The 20,754-nt window shown below is 45.4% G+C and overlaps 1 protein-coding gene across 4 annotated transcripts in view; it reads right to left on the minus strand.

Annotated features, from left to right (window-relative positions):
• Nucleotides 1-20,754, minus strand: part of DDX31 (DEAD-box helicase 31) — a 64,697-nt gene that overhangs the window by 34,608 nt on the left and 9,335 nt on the right. For all 4 annotated transcript variants that reach the window (XM_065572628.1, XM_005293289.3, XM_065572627.1 and 1 more), the window contains exons 9-16: nt 19,682-19,746; nt 15,962-16,081; nt 15,467-15,573; nt 14,811-15,034; nt 13,801-13,977; nt 10,724-10,783; nt 3,496-3,546; nt 860-999 (exon numbers count right to left, since the gene is read on the minus strand). In XM_065572628.1, the coding sequence (XP_065428700.1) occupies nt 860-999; nt 3,496-3,546; nt 10,724-10,783; nt 13,801-13,977; nt 14,811-15,034; nt 15,467-15,573; nt 15,962-16,081; nt 19,682-19,746 (944 nt within the window). The remainder of the gene's footprint in view (nt 1-859; nt 1,000-3,495; nt 3,547-10,723; nt 10,784-13,800; nt 13,978-14,810; nt 15,035-15,466; nt 15,574-15,961; nt 16,082-19,681; nt 19,747-20,754) is intronic.

Here is a 20,754-nt window from a genome sequence, read left to right on the forward strand (position 1 = left end):
CAGGCAGAGGCAGTACAAACTTCTCCCACATCTCTATGGACCTCATGTTGGGTCACCTCTAAGGGTCAGAAGGCAATTCAGGCTTCAAGACACGTTCATCCTTGGTTTTATTCAGGAGGGAGCTGAGAGAGGGACTAACAGGGTGGTGGGTTTTATGATGTGGATGCTTGTCCATTGAGAACTAAGACCGCATTTCATGCAGACTGCCGAACAGCCATCCATATGTAGGCTCTGGGCATCCTGTCTGGCCTTCCTCAGCCCTACTCCCACATTCTTTGACTAGCCAGAGCTGGCAAGTGCTGCTGAAGCCTCCTCCCCGGGCTTTGCAAATACACCTCACTCTGCGCCTGCAACACTCATGTCATGCCAGTGCCGGGGCCCTGTACAGTTCTACCAGACTCTCGTAAATAGGACTTGCAACAGTCTCTACTATTGCAGTCCTGGGCCTAAACATATGGCACAGCTTGGTCAACTCTCTCTCAACTGTGACCTCTAACTCCCCAGTTATGCCAGTCCTGGATTTCTGCATGAACTCTGACAACATGGGCAAGTGTCCAGTAGCCATTAGAGATGCTCACTTGACTTGTGACCTCCAGTAGGCAAGGTCTGAATGCACGGCTTTAAAGGTAACAATTGTGCACAATAGATCCCTTCCTTGCCATCCCCCCCACAGTAAATGTGTCATACTGATGATTTTATAGGTGTTAGTTCTCTCTTTTTGCCATTCTGTGGCTAGTCCTGAAGCACAAGAATTAATAACTCTTATTAAAACCCGTACAAGACCCAGTCCCTCTGCAAGTGCCATGGAAGGTTAATTAGCTGAGATGAGCTGAAACTTTTGTTCAGGTTTCTGACTCACTTAATCTTGTGAGAAGCCAGCGAGTTGACATATTCTGCCTCCGAAGGAGTCAGGACGAGCAAGCTGTTCCCGTGACAGCCAATCCGAGCCGTCCTCCCAATTCGGTGGACGTATTCTGCAGGCGAAGCCGGAGCGTTATACTTCAAAAGGAAACAGGAGAGAGAAAAGGAGGAATTAACAGAACACAGTGTGTTAATTATAAACAAGGCACCTCGTCTATTACCCTAGAAAGGATCTGGGGGCCTTGCCTTCCTTAGAAAGGGGCTGTTTATAAAGAACCCATCGGACTGATCCCTGGAACCATCACTCAACCCAGCCTCATCAGCCATAGCAGGGTTTTGACATGAGAATGTGACACATTGGCCAAGTTTCAGATAATAGGACAGTTTCCCCGTCTCAATGTCTCTCTTCGCTTTTTACATTTTATTTCTACACAGGCTTGTCAGTAATCTGTTTGCCTTTTTTTTTTTTTTTTTTAAACAAGATTGCCCACACAGAGCAATAAGCTGCCTGCGGTACATTTGAGAGGAAAGCTGCCAGGAGAAAGGAGAAGGATTCAAATTCAAAGTCAGGCTAAATTGCTCTGGTTTATTTAAAGTGAATCGGTGCTAGTTACTCGGCAGAAAACAACCACAAGCAAAGTACCGGTGCACAGCTCTTTAGTTGGAGGTAGGTGAGGGATACAGACCAATTGTCTTTCCAGCTCTACCCATCAAACACTATTAACATTTTGATTAAGCGCCCAGTAATAAACCAGTGACACCCATTTACTTCAACAGGCATTAAATTTGCAGGATCTGGTCCTATAAAGTGGGACACTTCCTCCCCGCAACCTTCTTGGAAACCAACACACAGAGATACTGCTTAGAAGTAAGCCCTCTGTGTTTACCTGGAAAAAAACCAACGACCAAAGCCCATTTTAGTGTTTATACCTGCACCCTCTGGCAAAATCTCCACTGGCTAGAGGTGTGAATAAGATGCTGTGAGCAATCTAATTGCTCCCTGCAGGTCAGTGCTGAGGGACACTGCTCTCAGGACATCGGAGCTTTCGCCTTCTGGACAAGCAGAAGTCACCCTAGGCCTTAGATAATTTGCACTGTGTTCAAGCATTGGCAACTATATCTTTGGATAAATAAATTGGGCCTGCAAACTAAAGACTTGGCCCCCATCCTCCGCTGACCGGCTATCTTTTTTTTTTTTTTTTTTAGCTAAAATTAAAATCAGACTAATTACATTGAGGGGTGTGTGTAGCGGGGTGGACACCCTGCTCCTGCCCTGAGGAGGTTAAAGCAGCCCTGGAGAGGGCTGTGGCGGAGAAATGCTAGGCTGATTGGGGGGAGCTGCCACAGGTGGGGCTACATCCCAGTCAGGCCACAGCTGGCCCTATAAGAGGGCTGAGAGCCAGAGACTGACAGAGACACTCTCTCTAGCTCCCTAGAGAGAGAAGGACCTGGCTGCCTGGGAAGCTGAGGAGGGTACCTAGGGTGGAGCAGTGCTGCGGAAGGGCAGAAAGAGCTGGTGAGCTCCAGCCTAGAAAAGCCCCAGGCTGCAGGCCGAGTTAAGGGCCCACAAAAAGGGTACTAGGGCTGCAGAGGGGTGGCTTAGGAATAGGCAGAGGCAGCTAGTCCAATCCCCCTTGCTGATGATGAGTGGTTTATAGACTGCAGTCTGCCCCAGTGAGCGGGGGCTAGATGGAGACTGACAGTAGCCACTGAGGCAAGGTGGGGATAGAGGGTAGGGGGTTCCCCTGGGAGGGGAGGCCCAGAGATTGTGGGTTGCTGAGGTGGGCAGAACCCCTGTGCAAAGGGCACCAGGGTCCCGGAGGGACACGGGGGCCAGCGGCAGACAAGACATCATCCGGCCTGCAGAGGGCGCTCTGGAGCGGGAAAAGAGTGAATTCCCTGGACAACCAGCAGGAGGCGCTGCGCCAGTGAGTCATCGCCCCGCCACAACGTGCTAGAAATTAAAAAGCCGTTTTGGTGGTGAACACACCATGCTATTACCCAAGTGTCACTTAGGGTCCATCTACACTGCTGCTGGGAGGCGGCAGCACTTTAGGCCAGCTGCCCAGGTACGTACTTAGGATCTTGGACAGGATTATACTTGGGCAGCTAGTTTGAGCTGCTGTCACAGCCACATTGCTAATTTTAACATGCTGGCTCGATCAAAGCTAGAGCGTGCACAAATTACACCCCCCAGCTGCAATGGAGATGGACCCTTAGTACGTGAAAATCTTGGGTTCAATATTTCTCCTTGTATTTTTCAAAGTCAACATGTAAAACTTACAATTATTTTAAAGTTAAAAACAGTATTTCACATACACTCCTCTCTCCCTCAGTCCTTGAACTTACAACCTTGGCTCGATCCAGCTCCCACTGAAAAGAAGGGCAAATCCTGCTGTGGAACAAGAGGGTACCTGGAAATCCAGTGACCCAGAAAGAAGCTTGGGCCCCGATCTTGTGGGAACTACTGCACCTGTGGACTATGGCACTTACACAGAGTCTGTAGGACTCGACCTCGCATGGACCCCCGGCTTTCCGGGATTGTATCCAGGTATAAGAGTATCAATACAAGGTTTCACTTGTCTGAACACGAGGGTATAATATTTATTTACACGCGCACACATGGAAACCTACCTGAACAATCCATGTGACCTGAGGCAGGTCTAATCCTCGTGCTGCGACATCCTTTAAAAGTAATTTAAAAAAATACAATTTTTAAAAACAGCTTAAAAAATAAAGGCAGATACAATGCACTCAGAATGATCAATATTTGGGGAGATGCAGAGTTTAAGGCTATGGGAGTTTTACATACTTTGGTTTTTAAACTTTCTATCCGTCTCCATTTAAACAATGTTTCTGAGTTAAACAAACACAAAAGTCAAAAAAGGGTTTTTACAAAACCAGAAATATTTTCATTATTTTGGGCCAGACCCTAACAGATGTAAATATACCCATTTCAATGGAGTTACGCTGATTTATGCTACCTGATCTTGCCATTTGATTTACACCGAACAGGTTTTGATTTGGAGCAATAAAACTCAACCCTGAAGAGAAGGGTCTGAAATCCTGCCGCGACTGGGAGAGTTATATGAAGCACTGTCTAGTGAACTGGCCCACCAACTTACAGAAGGACTTTTGAGTGAGGTCCTTTGACATACCCACAGCCAGTGCAGATTACAAACAAACCTCTTCAAACAGGTCTTAAGCTTTCAATATTGCCCCCAAAATAGCTTCAAAATCCCCATCCCTGATTTTCTGCAGCATCAGTATCATCCTTACACATTCCTTGGATTTAGCAATCGCCCCACTCAGTACAGTGGAGGTATGCAGATTTGACTCTGCTGGGAAATGTTTTGGAACACATGTATCTTTCAGCTCGTTGCAAAATAGAACACATTAAGAATGTAAGCAGGAGCCTAATGTGCTAAAAATGTGTCAGCCGCCCACTGAAGTGTTTTCATGCAACTCCCACGCACGTGAAAGACTAGGGAGCCGAAGTTGCAGCAGCAAAGGCCTTCCCATGAACGCCAGCCAGGTTACACTGTGGCTCCAAGTGAAGTCAAACAGGAGCCACTTTGCACAGAGCCCACTTAGGACATGTAGACACCTGCGGCTGGCCTGTGCCAGCAGACGCAGGCTCATGGGGCTTGGGCTCAGGGGCTGTTTAATTATGATGTAGTTTGGGCTTGGGGCTGCAGCCTGAGCTCTGGGACGCTCCCACCTTGCAGGGCCATAGAGTCTGGGTTCCAGCCTGACCCCCGACATCTACACTGCAATTAAACAGCCCCTTAGCCCAAGTCAGTTGGCACAGGCCAGCCGCGGTGTAGACACACCCTTAGAAGTCAACACATCCTTTCGTTCTGAAGCGCTCATTATGAAACGGCTCACTCCTACAGTCAGATGAGCAGAGGTGCAAAACGTCACATAAGAACATGAAAGCAAATAAATAAGGAGAAATCAATTTTGCAGCAGTATGGACGATCAGAGAGGCCAATACCCCCTGTTCCTCTGACAAGCCCCAGGTTGAGAACCACTGCTGTAAATAGCATTATCCCCCTTGTACACTTGGGAAAGCAGAGAGAAAAATGAAGAGGTTAATTCTTGTCCTAACGGAGGGTCGGGGTAGGAGCCGGGATTAGAATTTAACAGGAGTTCCAGGCTCCCAGCCTCCTGCTCAGTTCATTAGGCCATGCCGCCTTCTCGGTATCAGCAGCAGGATTCAGTTTAGTTTGCTAATTACTAACATTTTTCTCTTGAGGATTATATTAGCCTTTTAAAACTAGGTCATGTGATTTACTGGTAATTGGAAAGCTCCGCAAACCTTCAAAGATTCCTCAATATCAACCCACGGGGCTCTCTTGTGGATCCTATTCCTATAAACGGTGTAACGTGAAAGCAGCACAGTACAGTTAGGAGGTAGAACTCTCAGCCTACTCGCCTTCTGCTGCTGGGACACCCCATATGCGATGAGATTCTTACTTCATAAACCTTCATAAAATATTCTTTGGGAATCTCCACTGGGGAGGTACCAGACAGAGCTACAGAACGGTGGGGATAAAGATCCATTTTACAAGCACTAACTAAACTAGATGGTCACATTTAGCTGTTCTCAGTGCTCCAGAGGTTACATTGGGTACGTCTTCACTACCCGCCGGATCGGCGGGTAGTAATCGATCTAGCGGGGATCGACATATCGTGTCTCGTTAAGACGTGATATATTGATCCCCGAACGCGCTCCCCGTCGACTCCGGAACTCCACCAGAGCGAGCGGTGGTAGCACAGTCGACGGGGGAGCCGCGGCCATCGATCCCGTGCCACGTGGACCCCAGGTAATTTGATCTAAAATACTTCGACTTCAGCTACTCTATTCGCGTAGCTGAAGTTGTGTATCTCAGATCGATCCCCCTCCCAAGTGTAGACCAGCCCATCCTGGCATCAGTGAAGTCAATGAGGTTTAAATTTGATTTGACCAACTCCTTCAGTTCCGCCCAGCTATTCGATTCCATTCTTAAGACCCAGATAATAGAAGTGGGATTTACCACACTCAACAGATGTATGAGAATGAGCGCTGACTCGCCCCGGTCCACTTTATAACTACATACGCTGCCAAACTCAATGAGTTGGAGCACACCAGGCACAGTACAATGCAGGTCAGTAATGAACATGCTGATATCATCTCTAGTACAATTAGGGCCAGATTTGCACGTGGCCTCCATTTCGCAAGTGGAGTTTTGTGCCCACAAGTAACTGTCCCTATGCTTTTGAGCCCCAAAGAAATTGCTGGTGCAAATATCAATAATTCCATCTCTACCCAGCTGTTTTGAAACACAACTAGGTAGCTATCACTTAGCTACGAAGAGCCAGGCCTGCAAATCAGTGAGTGCAAAAAGGAGACCACAGTTATTTGTTGGCACAAGAACTGCTCCCGCAAAAACAGAGGCTGGGGCTGAAAATCTGGCTCTTCACTTCACATCTTTAGTGGAAACGATAGAGACCCAGGGATTAGAGGTGAGAAAATACTATTCTGCATCCCTGAGGAAGTCCAGAGGATCTTCCTTTTAATGCTCCCCTTAGTTTTTCCAAGGCACATGACACAAGCGAGAAAATGCCCTTTGCAGCCTATCAACACCATTCCTTAATCAGCTGTAGGGATCCCTGCTGGCCCAAGCCAGGAGCTCCTCCTCCCACCTGGTGCCTGAGTGAACTGCCTCCACAGCTCTCAACAGCGATGGGCCTTCCAGCCGGGAGTGGGAGGAACATGGAGGCTATTTTACAGGAATGATGTGAAAGGAACAGCAATAGAGCAATAAGAAAAAAAACGCAGAAGCCGTATACACGTGTTTCATCTGATCCCATCTGCAGCTAGACGGGAAGCCGCAGAAGGGCATGGCGTCAGGACGTATCCAGCCTGGGGAACCACTGAAATTGGTGGAATTTCTGCTCTCACCGATTCTTGTCACCAGATTGTGTTAGTTGCCTGTGGCAGGATGAGGGGTCGGGGAAGTGACTGAGGAAGCTAAATAAGGTGAATTGCCACAAAACATTACAGATGGACATGAAACTTTTTCTTGGGCCTCGGTTCACTTGGTCGCTCTTGTGCAACCTAATGACGGTGAAAGAAATCACTAAAGTCGCTTTTGAAAGACACTCAATGGCGAGGTCTTGAAGACCCTGGGCTTGACAATTGGTTGCCTACATGAGGCCTAGAAGTACAGATGGAAGGCAGCTTGCTCAGGTGCCAGGCTGTCAGTTGGATTAAAATGACTCATTTATTTACCAAAGAACCTCACAAAGTGCTTTAGCTAACAGGGAGAGAGGGCCTAACAGCTCTCCGAGCTGGGGAAGGAGCTATCGTGCCTACCCGGCCTGCCAAAAGTCATTACTGCCGAGTGTGGAAAGCCATCAGCAGGGTAGAGACCCCCACCGGCAGGGTGACAGATTGGGCTGCGTAATCAGAGGAGGAAGGAGAGAGCACAGAAGCTGTCAGAGGCGAAAGCTCTTGGCTGGGGCCGCCAGAAAACTGGCAAGATGAGTTAGCGTGACTGAATAAACAGCAAACAATCTCCAAATGATCTTTCCTCTCTCCCCGGACGAGATGAACTTGTTTAAAAGGCACATCCCAAAGGAAGCTGCGCAGAACTTTAACTGCAGGAAACCCTTGGAGAGTCACAGCCTCTCTATTCTTTGTTTGCCAGACTACTTTGCATGGCAAAAAAAAAAAAAAATTATATTATATTATATAAATAATAAAAGAAACAAAGCATCACAGGGACTGCCACCGTGGAAAGATGAGTGAGAGAGATGCCAGAGTCACAGAGAAATAAGAAAGAAGAGGGATTTTTTTTCCCCCCACGTCTCTTTGTTAAGTAACAGAAGTCTGGGTTTAGTGAGCAAGACCTGGCACCTTCTGGGTACAAAGCACGTAGAGGGCTTTGTAGTAAAGGGGCTGGGAACTCCCCCACGTGAAACATTTTCATTGCTAGTCAGGGAATGACAACTGTATAGAAGGCACCGGCTGTCAGATAGAGCAGTGAACTAGTGGGCAGGAGGAAGGCACATTTCCTGGCTGCCCCGGGGACGTCTGTGTTAGGTGGCACCTGCAGTTCAGGAATAGTGCTAAGTGTCTCTCTTTCCCTAAGGTATTTATATGGCCCACATCTTCCAGACAGGGCAGTGAGGCACACAGAGAGAGGAAGGGCTTGTCTGTGCAAACACTTCCTTTGTGATAAGCTGGGGTGTGACTTGACCCTGCACTAGTCCGCACATGCTAAGGATCCATGTGGATCCTGCAGCTAAACACTAAAAGTTCCTTTGTGTGCTTTAACCAACTTCCATTTCATGGCGGGGTAGGTAAAGCGCACTAGGGAACCGTTAGGGTGCACCAGCAGGGTCCACGTGGACAGTTAGTGCTCAGCAGGCTAGTGTAGGGTAGATTTATACCCCGGCTTGCCACAAACTAAATGTTCATACAGACAAGCCCTCTGTGACATCCTCAGGATTGCAGAGGACGGCTGTAGTAGAAGAGGGAACAGAATCCAGGTCTCCAGAGTCCCACAAGTATCTTTCTGTCTGTTCCCCTTCTTCTTATTTATCTTCCCGTCTGTCCCCACCCTGCACCCAAGCGCCGAGTATCTTGTAAAGGAGGTTGGCGTAGACTGCGTCTCCTCTCCCAGTCCAGCTTCCTGTTGAATTGTCTCTTCCAGGAGCAGGTCCCCGGCAAATTGCGGTACCCAGCAAATTGATTCATCTCCTTCTCTTTGTCCAAGGCTCAGTCTCTGCTCTCTACTTCTACCTGGGAAGAAGGTAACTGAAACTTCCCGTTCTCTCACTTCCCACCCAGCCCCACTGCAGCTGGATCCTGTGAGCCCCAGGAACCAACACCAACTTCCCAGCTGTTTATAAAGGGTCCATGCGGAGTATAAATGTACTTAACTAAAGATCACCAGCCCAGAAACATACTCCTGCAGCCGCCTAGTCATGGCTTGAGACAAAGGAACAAAGCAGGGCACAAACCAAGGAACCACACCTGTTTAAAAACAGGCTAGTTCTCCAACTGCCTTTGCCTAGATTTGTGCTAAAGATGATCGCGGCACATAACTAGAAAGCAACAGGCTGTTTTAAGGAAGCAGAAAGCTTCACCCACCACCAACTGCTGTGCCCTCGCGTGATGCGGTACAGCATAGGTCTTAGATGTCGAGAATCACCCAGTTAAAACCATGGCACAATGATTAGCAGGAGGAAGAGTGTTAAGCCACCAGCCTTTCATTTCTGTGGATTCTGGGTTCCAAACCTGGATCAAAGTTCCAAGTGAAAAGGAATTTTCAAACCAGCCCTTTGTGCCATGTGACCGGCTCAGAAGAGGTGGGAATGTATCGAAATTCAGCAATGAGGTGCATTTGCACAGCTGCACCATGCTCATTATAATGCTCCCTCACTTCTGTGGGTGGATTTTGCTGCTCACTGCCCTTGCACTTCATCCAGCCATTTAAAGCAGATCTGAATGTGTGCACTGATGGGGGATGGAGGGACCAAAACTACAGACTCAATAACTTTGAACATATGCCACACAGAAAAGACAACGTGTTTATGTTCCATCTGCACTTCTGCAGAAAAATGGAGCAATATGTTGTTAGCAAACCTACATTTACTACCCATCGAACCTTCACACAGCCTTGCATGCTGCTTTCTAAATTGCGGTTGGCTTGTAATGAGCTACTTCCCTGAAAATGCTTTTAATATATAGCATGAGCACAGATTCTAGTAAATAACAGTTATATAGTATTTAGCATTACCTGGTATTACTTTCAAAGTATTTTACAAACATCAGTGAATTAATAAGATTTACAGCCCTCCTCATGTCGCGGTAGATACACAGTCTCTCGATACTGTTGGGGGAAACCGAGGCACTGTGACTTGATCAAGGTCAAGCAGCAAACGGAAGTGGGGCGTGGACTAGCATCAGATGGGCACATTTTGCAGTTGTCACAATCTGGGAGAAGCAACACGCTGAGTCAAAGGCTCCTCTATGCAGGCTTGGTAATCCCAGTGCAAACTATGGCTTTTACATACCATACAATAAACTACACCACCCCCCAAACCTGCCACCTTTTTCCTTTAAGAACAATGTGTCACAGTAACGAGAGTAATTTCAGAGCTGGAGAGGGTTTCTCAGCTCTAATTACTCCTGATCACTGTAATTTACAAGTTTGCCGTGTGTCGAAATCACCAAGATTCACACGTTTTCAGATCAACAGCTGCCACTATTAGAGAGCAAATCGTGCAGCCTTCTGCACCATTGCAGCAGGCTAGCTGTGGCACCGACGGGTCAGAAGCTAGAAGTGGAAGGTGCCACATCTACACAAGGGTGCCTGCAAACTTCAGTAGAGCATGGCAATTTCCCTCCCCACCCCTGAAGGAAGCTTGAAGGGCAAGCCATGGACAGCAACAAAGCAAAACACATTTATAATGAAGTAGTCCTCTGGTTGGTCTTCCCTTTAATCCCTGCATGTTTGTGTCTTTAACCTTGGAATAGTCATCAAGTCAGGACAGCTTTTCGTTTACTGCACACGTCGGGCAAGCTGCCACAGATAAACACATTTTCCAAGACATGGAGGTATACAGACACTTTATATATGGTGCCTTCCATGCAAGGATTATAAAGTAATTTACGAAGAGCGGTAGAGTTCCTATTCTACAAGAGAGGGAAACTTCAGCATACAGCAGATAAATGACTTTCCCCTAGAGAGTCGGGATTAGATCAGGGTCTTCTATCACCCAGTCATCCGCTCTAACCAGTAGACAATACTGCCTCCCAGATCAAGACCCATATAGTCTTTTGCATGTTACATTCTACGTTACCTACAGTGCAAAGTAAGATGCCTGTCTTGCATTGTAAGAACTCCTGGAACACTGCTGTCCTTTCCTAGAGGATAAAAGAAACACAGCACATGTTTATACTCTGTTGTAAAGCAAATAAAGAAAATTTAACAGTTTCTGTTTGAACCCTCTTCATCTTCCATCATTTCTGTCCAGCTTCGAGAAGTGGGTGGAATTCTATGGCTCCATCCCAGCACCTAGGAGATTTGGAAGTGAAAAAATCTATGGCAATAGTGGTGTCACTCCACACAGTAAAGACTATCACACCATCAAGGAAAGTGCAACGTCTGGTGCTGGCCCAAATGCATACGCCCAACTCAAGATGGCCAACATCCCAAGGGCTTGTGAAGTCGCAGGGGGGTGACGTTAGTATGGTGAAAAGGATCACCTGTATCTGTGGGGAAAGGACCCACCAAAGAAGGAAACAGTAGTTTACACTGGACTAGAGGGAGGCAGGTCTAGTTGCTGGCTTAGAAATAACTCTGCCTGGGAGAGTCTATGAGGTTCCCCCTACTGGTCAAGTTGGGTTAAAGCACTGTGACAGTGGAAAAAAAAAATCACTGCTTTCCCCTCCCCCAATCCATGCAGCACTCCCCTCTTGGGGGGTTTAAGTATTAGAATCATCAACTGCTGAGCTGAATGAAACATTTTCTCAAGCCCACTCTAAAGCGAGACCCTCCCTGCCATTCCCCCATCAGCATCCCCAGGAAGAGGCTCGCATGTGGGGAAGCAGCTTAGCCTTGTCACCAAGTCCTGGGCCATACAAACTGAATTCTCACCAGAGACGTCTCTCACCCTAACAGAGCTTGGAACATGGGCTCATCTGACATCACCTCACACAGCTCTGCCCAGACCTGACACAGCTCTATCAATTCACCTGCAGGTCTACCTGCAGAATCTTTTGTTATTCCAGCCATGGGCCTTTCCTGAACTGACGCTGTTTATTGCATCCAATCACACTGTATTTTCTTGTGAAATAAACAGGGACTTTGACTTACATAACCCCATCAAACCCACGTGAGGCAATCCTTGAACCCAGGTCTCCAGAGGCAAATGGCTAATGCTTTAATTTAATGTACCACCTGGTCTCCGCCACCTCGCCTCTCAGCTGAGGGAAGTCAGTCAACACGTCCCAATCTACTTTCCTGAGATGTCTTAGATCTCACCCTTTCCATTTCTCTAGCTCAGACTGTCTCTAGCCTCAAGAATATCACACTTCTCTTTGGTATCTATTGCGAGCAGTTTTTTCCCCCCAAGGTAAAACTGCCCCCACGCTCCAAGCCTTGCTCCAACTCCGATCCCGAGGAATATAGGTCTATTTCTAGCAGAGGGCTAGATGAAAGAGACGTCTATGGAATCTTTACCCGTTTGCCCCCCGGCTGGACATATCATTCTGTTCTGAGGAAGGACAATAGAAGCCTGGGCCTCTCTGACATGCCCAGCCTTCGCCCAACAAAAACGAAAGAAAAGAACACGTTGCATCTTGTTGACACCGACAGCAGCCGTGCTCAGCAGTACCATATGGGATCCACAATTTAGCTCCATTAATGCTCTTAATTTGAAGACATCAAGCACTAATTACACACTGGGTACTAAAAAGGCAAAACCCTTCCCTTGATGCCAGCTACTTAGTGGTGTTCTGTTGCCTTAACAGCTGGTCGGGGTAGAGTCGGACCAGACCAGGCCTGCTCACTCTCAGGCGGGCAGGCTGAGGGAAGGCCAGACTGCAGGACAGTGAAGCACATGTTCCTGGTCTTGGCAGGATGGGAATGAGTGAGAAAAACAATGGCTCTTCACCTCTTGCCTCATCAAATGAGCACTGTTCATTTGCCATCTCTGCCGTGCTGCTCAGGGCAGGGCAGTGGCTCTCCCCCTGGGAGAGGGGCAGGGAAGAGGGTTGCTGACTTTTCAAAGATAATGGCTCACACGTTTCACTCTCCTACTAAGAGAGAATGAACATTCACAGCAGAAACTGACACGCTTCTCCTGGCCTCTCGCGTCCTTCTGGATCAAATCCCATTCTAATCAGCTGGTCAGCCAGGCCCTGCACGTCCACCACCAACACACCAGTCGCTTTTGTTAGGTGATCTTTCGTTGGGTTGTTGTAATACAATCCCCTGCCAGACAACTCTCTCCCACGGGACTGTTCTTTGCAGCCAAAGCCAGTCTGCTCAGCTCCCTAATAATGGGGCCAGCAACTTGTTAGTCGATACACTGGCTGACCGAGTCCTAAACGTTATTTATAATAAACGTTATTTATAAGATTATTTCCTTTGTTAATCAAAGCACTTTCCTGCCTACCTCAGAAAGCTAAAAACGTAGGCACACGAAGGGGCAACGGTTTAAGTTTGTCCACTGGGAAACACTGTGTGACTGCATCAGCACGCTGAAACAACAGCACAACTTTTCTGTAGCGCTTCGCAGGTGTGGATCACTGTTCGTATTAATGCATGGGGAAACCGAAGCCCCCACAAGGTGAAACGACTCACCCAAAGTCACACAATGGATCATTGGCAGAGTCCGGTATAGAAGCCAAGTCTCCAGACTCCCATGCCTGTGCCCTACCTGCTGGACCATGTTGCCACACTTAAGAGGGCTGACCAGGGCTGCAATCAGAAAAGGAGGAGAAGGAAGAGGAAGTTTCTGCTGCAAGACAGCATCTGTAGACCCCTCCACCAGTGTTCTGTTCACACCATGTGATCCCTTGGGTATAAAGAACCCATAACATGTCTAGCAGCACAGCTGCATAGATTCAACAGCACAGTGAGTGACAACTTTCCAGTCCTAGCATCATGTACCAGAGGGGATGATGATACTGACCTCCTTTGTAAAGTGCTTTGAGAGCCACTGACCAAAGGGGCGATATAAGACCGAGGTATTGGTATTATTATGATGTACCAGTTTTACCCCAGTCAAGTAACTGGAAGGTAATTGGAAGTAATTGTGGAACAAAACAGAGGATGTGAAAACACTTTTCCTGTGGGGTAGGAGATTAGGGTGCGGGGCAAATGAGGACCGTCCTCAGCCCATTCCACTTTTAATACACTCTTCAGCGGTGCTCACCTCCTGTTCCATGTTGCCGTGTAGTCGCAGGAACTTTAAGTGTGAAGAGGGGAGTGGCAAACGTTCAGGTTCTTCAGCCTCTTGACCTCCCAGCAGGACTTTCAGGAGGAGCTTGTAGTGGAACTCCACTTGCTCACAGCTGGAGAAAAAAACGATCATCTTGTGGCGTTTTTCAAACTGCAGGGAGAACAAGAACACGTGCACGGCCATGTTTATAAGCCTCTGACGATTCTCTGATCACCAAATGACCTCAATTACTAATACATCCGAAAACGGACAAATTAAAAATGTTGGCACATAAACTGGCTGCTAAAAACAAAAGTTCACATCCCACACAGGAGCCTCCCTAGTGACCTAGGAAGACAGAGGAGAACACTCCACGTTGGCACCCTGCACACTCCTCTGGCTCCTAATTCACTTCTGAATACAGATCCAAGTCTGAGATATAATACACATGACCACTGATGGCCACGGACCAGGCAATGCCCCTCTCTGAGACAGCGGTATGCCACAGGTACACTACAGCTGACAGAGCCTAGGCTGAGATCTTTGGGAGCTGAAAGAAGGAATTTCTCAGTGGAAGGCCCCTAGTTCCACAACTCCTGACCAGAGGAGGTTAGATTGAGCCCAAGTCTGATCATCATCAGAACACAATGCAATTTAGGTATTCGTGTTTCCAAATGGGAGGGGGGGGAGACAGAGAGTGAGTGAGTGAGTGAGTGTGTGTGTGTGTGGTCCCCCAATCCCAGATCCCTTGAAAACACACACACACACACACACACACACAACTTGGATTCAATGGAAGCTTAGCCCAAGGAAGGAGCTCAGGGTTTGGCTCACAGACAAAATCAGGTGACCACGGAATGACTTCGGCCATTGGGTTGTATGCATCAGAACACTGCTACTCGCTTTCACTTTCCGTTGCCTGACCCTACAGAAAAACAGGAGGTAGAAACGCTCATGAGCCACTTCCTTCTACTCAGGCGTGAATACAAGACACGGAACCTCACCTTGCACTTCCCCAGGATAAAAGCTGCTAGCGTGACAAGCCTCAGTTTGCTGGGAACCACCACCACATGCTGCTTGAGCTTCTCCGGTATGGCAAAGCCATCCTCTTCCATGCGGGCTGGTGAACCAATGGCTTCCTGCTCTGGTGTGGTTCTGTCCCAGGTTTCCTCCACAATGGCAATGCTCACTGGATCATGCAAACTGATATCGGCCAACCTCGTTACTCCTGCACCAAACAAAATCCATTACACACGAAGCAGAAGCTTCTCTGCGAGTAAATTGTAGGAAATCGTTCCGCTTTGTCTCCTTGAGTATTAACGTAGTAGAGTAAACACGTGCACCTCAAGAGCAACGCGTGCTGTTCTAGAGGAGCAGTAGAGGTTGGCTTGAAATCGATGTAGGTGTAACGTTTTCAAGAAATTGGCAAAATGTTTCGACAAACGTCAATGTTCGATACATGAGAGATGTATGATCTGAGAGAGAGGCATGGTCTTGGCATGCGCTATAACTAGAGGTGCTGGAACAATTTATATAGTGGGGATGCTGAGAGCCATTGAACCAAACTGTAAACCTGGTCTATGATGGAAACCACTTCAAGCCAGGGGGTGCAGTAGCACCCCCAGCACCCTTAATTCCAGCAATTATGTCTATAACTTACCTTCTGTGAGCGTGGCTGAGAGCAGGACATTCTGCCGCCTCTCGCTCTCTGCATTTAAAGCATTGAGTATCACGGTCACATCCTTCTCAAAGCCCATGTCCAGGATCCTGCCAAGAAGATGGAGACCACAGAAGGCATTATGGGAAGCTAGAAGAAAAGAGAAGGAAGAGAAGGCTCAAGGCTACATGAGCCAATTAGGAATATAGGACGTGCCATAGTGGATTAGACAAGTGGCCTATCTAGTCCCGTATCCCATCTCCAACAGTGGCCAGCACCAGATGTGTCAGAAGGTGCAAGAATCCCTGTAATAGACAATTGTAGAATAACCTGCCCAGAGGGGAAATATCATCCAAACCCCAGGCACTTAGTGGTTGGTTTCTGCCCTGGAGCATGACGGTTTAGATCTCTTATTTTTAAAATATTGAATACATAATCTAATGTAGCTGTAGAGGTTCTCGTTATCCATATCAAATGTCTAAGCACTTAAAAGTTTACCTGTCGGCCTCATCCATAATCAGCCACTGAATACGACGGAAGTGAATGCACTTTGTGGACTTGATGTGATCAACCAGGCGGCCAGGAGTTGAAATGAGGATATTTATTCCTTTACGTAATCTGTTTAGATTAAATTAAATAAAGAGTTCATAGTTTATCCTTCATCTGGTAATAGCAGTGATCTGGATTTGGGAACTGGAGCCCACAGAATACAGGGGAGAAATCCCATCCCCACTAGAGTCAATGTCAGAACTCCCATTGACTTCAGTTGGGCCAGGATTTCACTCTAGTTCTTTAAAGAGAAGCTGCTTCACACAGCTAAAAAGCAACCAAGGACGACTCATCCCTAGTTGGCAAGAGATGCATCTGAGTTTTCAGCTTTACCCTGCAGAAGTTCCCATTCTTGCACAGCAGCATGTGTATTATCATATCATAGCTCACCTCGCTCTTCAGGTTATCTACTACACTAGCGCTTCATTTCCAATCATTAATACAAATAATATGTGGCACTAATATGGAGCTTTCTATCTTCAACATGTGTACAAATACAGCTAATTAATGCAACCCCCTGCGAGATAGGTCAATATTTTAATCTCCATTTTACACAGGCAGGGTTAAATAACTTTCCCAAGGCCACAAAGTGAGCCAATGTCAGAGATTAAAACACAGGCATTCCTGGTTCTCAAGTCTTGATAAATGCAGGGGGGTTTCCTACGTCAGTGATAAATTTAAATAACGGGGGTTTGAGGCTATTATGAGCATAAATATATGTGCACTCACACACAATTTGCTTATATATAAACAATAATATAAAAATACAGATCTCCACACACACCCTATATCAGGGTGGACTGATTTAAATCATCACAGTTAATCATGACTTAAATCAGCAAGCAGGAAACCTAAATTTTAAGAATTGATTTTAAATCTTCTCTTGCATTTGTACTTTTTAGTTATTTGCCTTAACAAAACAAAAACAAACAAAAAAAAGAGTTCATTCTCACTGGTTGGTAACAATTAAAATATCTTGATTTGCAACTAAATATAGCTTTTACACTAAATTTGGTACTTGTTTTTGCTAACCAGGAGGATACACTATCTCTATACACATTTACTTTAGCAATGTTATAGCTGGACATACATTTCATTGGATTTTACATGGTTTATTATGTTAGCTAATGGGGAGTGATGCATTACTTATTTACTAGATGATAATTTGTGATTTTTTTCAAGCCGCACTTGGATGGAAACTGGAATTCAATTAAAATTACACAAAACCAGCATTTTAAAATTGTGCTGGATGCATAAGAAAAAAAAGCAAGTTTATCAGAACAAGCTCTGCCTTTAAAACTGGTTTCTTAAACAAAGGAAATATTAACTGTAGTTAGTGAACTGATGGATTATTTCTGATCAGCATAGGCCAGATTTTCAAAGGTATGTAGGCACTGTAACGGGGCATGCTCTGTCCCCGTACTCTGATGCCCCAGAAACTTCTCAGACTCTGTCCAATAAGAGGCAACTTCATGTGAATCATTTACATTCCCATCACCAATACAGTCTTGTGCAGCAAATTATTTATAGCGCTTCGCCACCTTTAGCCCTTTCCCACAGGGCTAAAAAGGAACAGAGCTCTCTCTTATTGAGCTCTCGGAACACTCCAGGCTCAGGTAGCCCAGGTCCTCTCTCCACTACTTCCTCCCTATGTCTTTCTTATACCCCTCAGCTGATGGGCAATTGGTTCATCAGCCTTCCCAACCTGATCTGCTAATTAGCTCGCATATCCCCAATCAGCCTTGTGAAGGGGAGAAGGGCTGATTGGTACATAAGGGATCAGAGTGCTGGCTCATCTGTTAGCTTCCAGCACTGTCAAAAGCACCTAAAGATGCAGATAGGTGCATAGTGGGATTTTCAAAAGTGCCGACACAGTTTGGGCACCTAACTCCCATTGAAATCAATGGGAATAAAGAGAATCAGCACCCAGCCTACTTAGGTACTTCTGAAAACCCCAAAAAGGCACTTATCAGCATCATTAAGGCCAAAAGTATAACTGGGTTCAAAAAAGAATTAGGTAAGTTCCTAGAGGATAAGTCCATCAATGGCTATTAACCAAGATGGCTAAGCCTCTGACTGCCAGATGCTGGGACTGGATGATAGGGGATAGATCATTCAGTAATTGCCCTGTTCTGTTCATTCCCTTTGAATGAGCAGAGGCATTGGTCACTGTCAGAAGACAGGATACTGGGCTAGATGGACCACTGGTCTGACCCAGGATGGCCATTCTTATGTAATACCTTTGAACATCTGGCACCAAATCCTTCAGATATTTAGAATTAGTAGACTTCTTTGTCTTCCACCTGCTTTTTATTCATAGATTGGAGAAGAAAACCAGCTTTCCTGCCTTTTCAACTCCCAATCAGCTTCCCAACTTTGAATGAACTAATTCAAATAAAGAAAACATTCCCGCTGCACATATTACTTAAACTGAAACCAAAAGTAATTAAGGCAAAAGCTTTTCTGCACAAACACAAACTGCAAATACTTCCATTTGGAAAAAATGTAAATACCAGCACTTGCTTATTAGAAAGACGAATAATACACATACTTCATGTAGAACATGACCGTGACATTTATAAGCTTGAGTGGACCACAAAAAATTAAATGCATTTTGTTCTTGATTTTATATATAATTTAAAAAGCAGTATTAACTCACTCAGAGTTGAGGAGGACTCAGTGAGGCAGCATATTTTTTAAATGTTAAATTATTTTAATAGCTTACAGCAAATTTAATTGTAGCTGGTTCATTATTATTTTTTTTAATTCTTAAAAAAAGCCAGTTTTGATTTTTAACCACATAGGGTGTACATGTATATATTAGAGCTGGTAAAAAAAAAATTTCCAATGGAAAGGATTTCCATTGGAAAATATCCTTTCATCTAACTCAAAACTTTCTGTGGGAAAGGGTTGATTTTTGAGGAAATTTTGAAAACAAATTGAAATGAAAGGCTTTGATAATGCTGAAAAGTTCCATTTGGACTTTTTCATAACGGAACATTTCAATTTTTTGTTTCAAAACAAAAAGTTGTTTTGAAATCTATTTTACGTGATAAATTACAACATAAAACTAAAAAAACAAGCCAAAATCAAAATAAAACTTTGATCCAAAACAAAAAAACATTCAAAAATTGTTTTGCAGAATATTTAGAAAGTCTTTGGTTTGGTTCCGATTCAGAACTAAAACAAATTCCAAAATCATGGAATTTCCCACAAAATGGAAGTGTTGGTTCCCGCACAGCTTTTATATATGTAATATCCACTCATGCAAGAACACTGTTTAGGATTATTTGCTTACAATTAAATAAAAAGGGCGAGATTTTAACAGTGGGGGAAAAAAACCCGCTGTTCTCCCCATGACAAATACACTCCTGTTGCAGACAGCGCTGTAGACGAAGCAAATATAGGTGTTTGTCAGAGGAAGAAAAACACTGACATCGACAGGGATCATCTCATCAGAAGGCTCATCAACATTTGAAAACTAGAGCTAACTGAGGGAGGCGAATGCTCCCTGCTGACCCAGTCACTAGTTCTGTGTAAGATCTGGGAAGTTCACCACTTGATCAAGCCACAAGCATCTCTCCCAGTAAAAAGGCATTCTCAGCAATAGAAACAGATGAAAGGATACAAGTAGAACCCAAATATAATTTTAAGAAGTTGGCTTCCTACCTGGCTTTTTCAGACTTCCTCTTTTCTCCCCCCATTAGCACGCCAGGCACAATCCAGGTAAATGGCTACAGTGGGGGTAAACCAAGACCTATATGAAGTAGTCTTAAGAAAAGGGCTGATACTAATCCAAAACTGATTTTTCTTGACATAAAGATAGGCAACTCAGGTTTATAGCTGTGCTTCTGATTTGATCTAACAGATACAGCCCACATGCACTGTACCACCTGCAGCTAAATATCAGTGGTAAATTTAATTCTAGCTATTTAACTTGCTTCTAATGTTGTTTGGGAAGATGGAAATACAATCATTTTTGCATCGCTTCCAATAATATAATAAGTCTCCCCCTCCTCTCTGTGTAACCTATATGATCAAAGACAATTTGCGATTCTATTTCTTTCTGTTGCGTTTTAAGCAAAATCTTCCAATAGCCAAGCAAAATATAAAGAAACATAATAAAGATCCTTAATATAGGTTTGTTATTGGGCTAATAAAGGCTCCCAAGGTGAAATATCAGCCCCACTGAAGTCAATAGGAGTTCTGTCATTGACGTCAATGGGGTCCTAATCTCCAGCAGAATCGAGCGTAGCCCAGTTTATAACAGAGGAAAACAAAATATGCACCCCGTCCACCTCATGCAAGAGGGGGCGTGGAAGATAGATGGAACATAAGTTTTAACACTGTACATACATATCTTGTAGTTAATTAAAGGCCAGAACACTGCTCAGCTCGTTACATGCCATGTAGCAATATAAGAACTGCCCTAATGGAGCGGATCATTGGACCATCTAGTCCAGCATACCATCGCCAATAATTCATTACATTCAAACGTATAATAAATAAATAAATAATAGTTTAAAAGGAGTGTATCCAACGTTCTAGGTGCCCTAACAAACACAATAAAATCCCCGCAGCATTAATCTTTTCAACAGGAATTCAGCCAGCCCCTTACAGAAATGCCTTTCCACCCCTTCATCATTATGGGAAGCCCTTCCAAAAACCCGATCAAACAAATTAATTATACCAGAAAATGTAGGCCTCACCAACACTACAAATTTTACCACACTGGACCATCA

The sequence above is a fragment of the Chrysemys picta genome, chromosome 18 (genome assembly GCF_011386835.1).
Source record: "Chrysemys picta bellii isolate R12L10 chromosome 18, ASM1138683v2, whole genome shotgun sequence".
Taxonomy (NCBI): domain Eukaryota; kingdom Metazoa; phylum Chordata; order Testudines; family Emydidae; genus Chrysemys; species Chrysemys picta.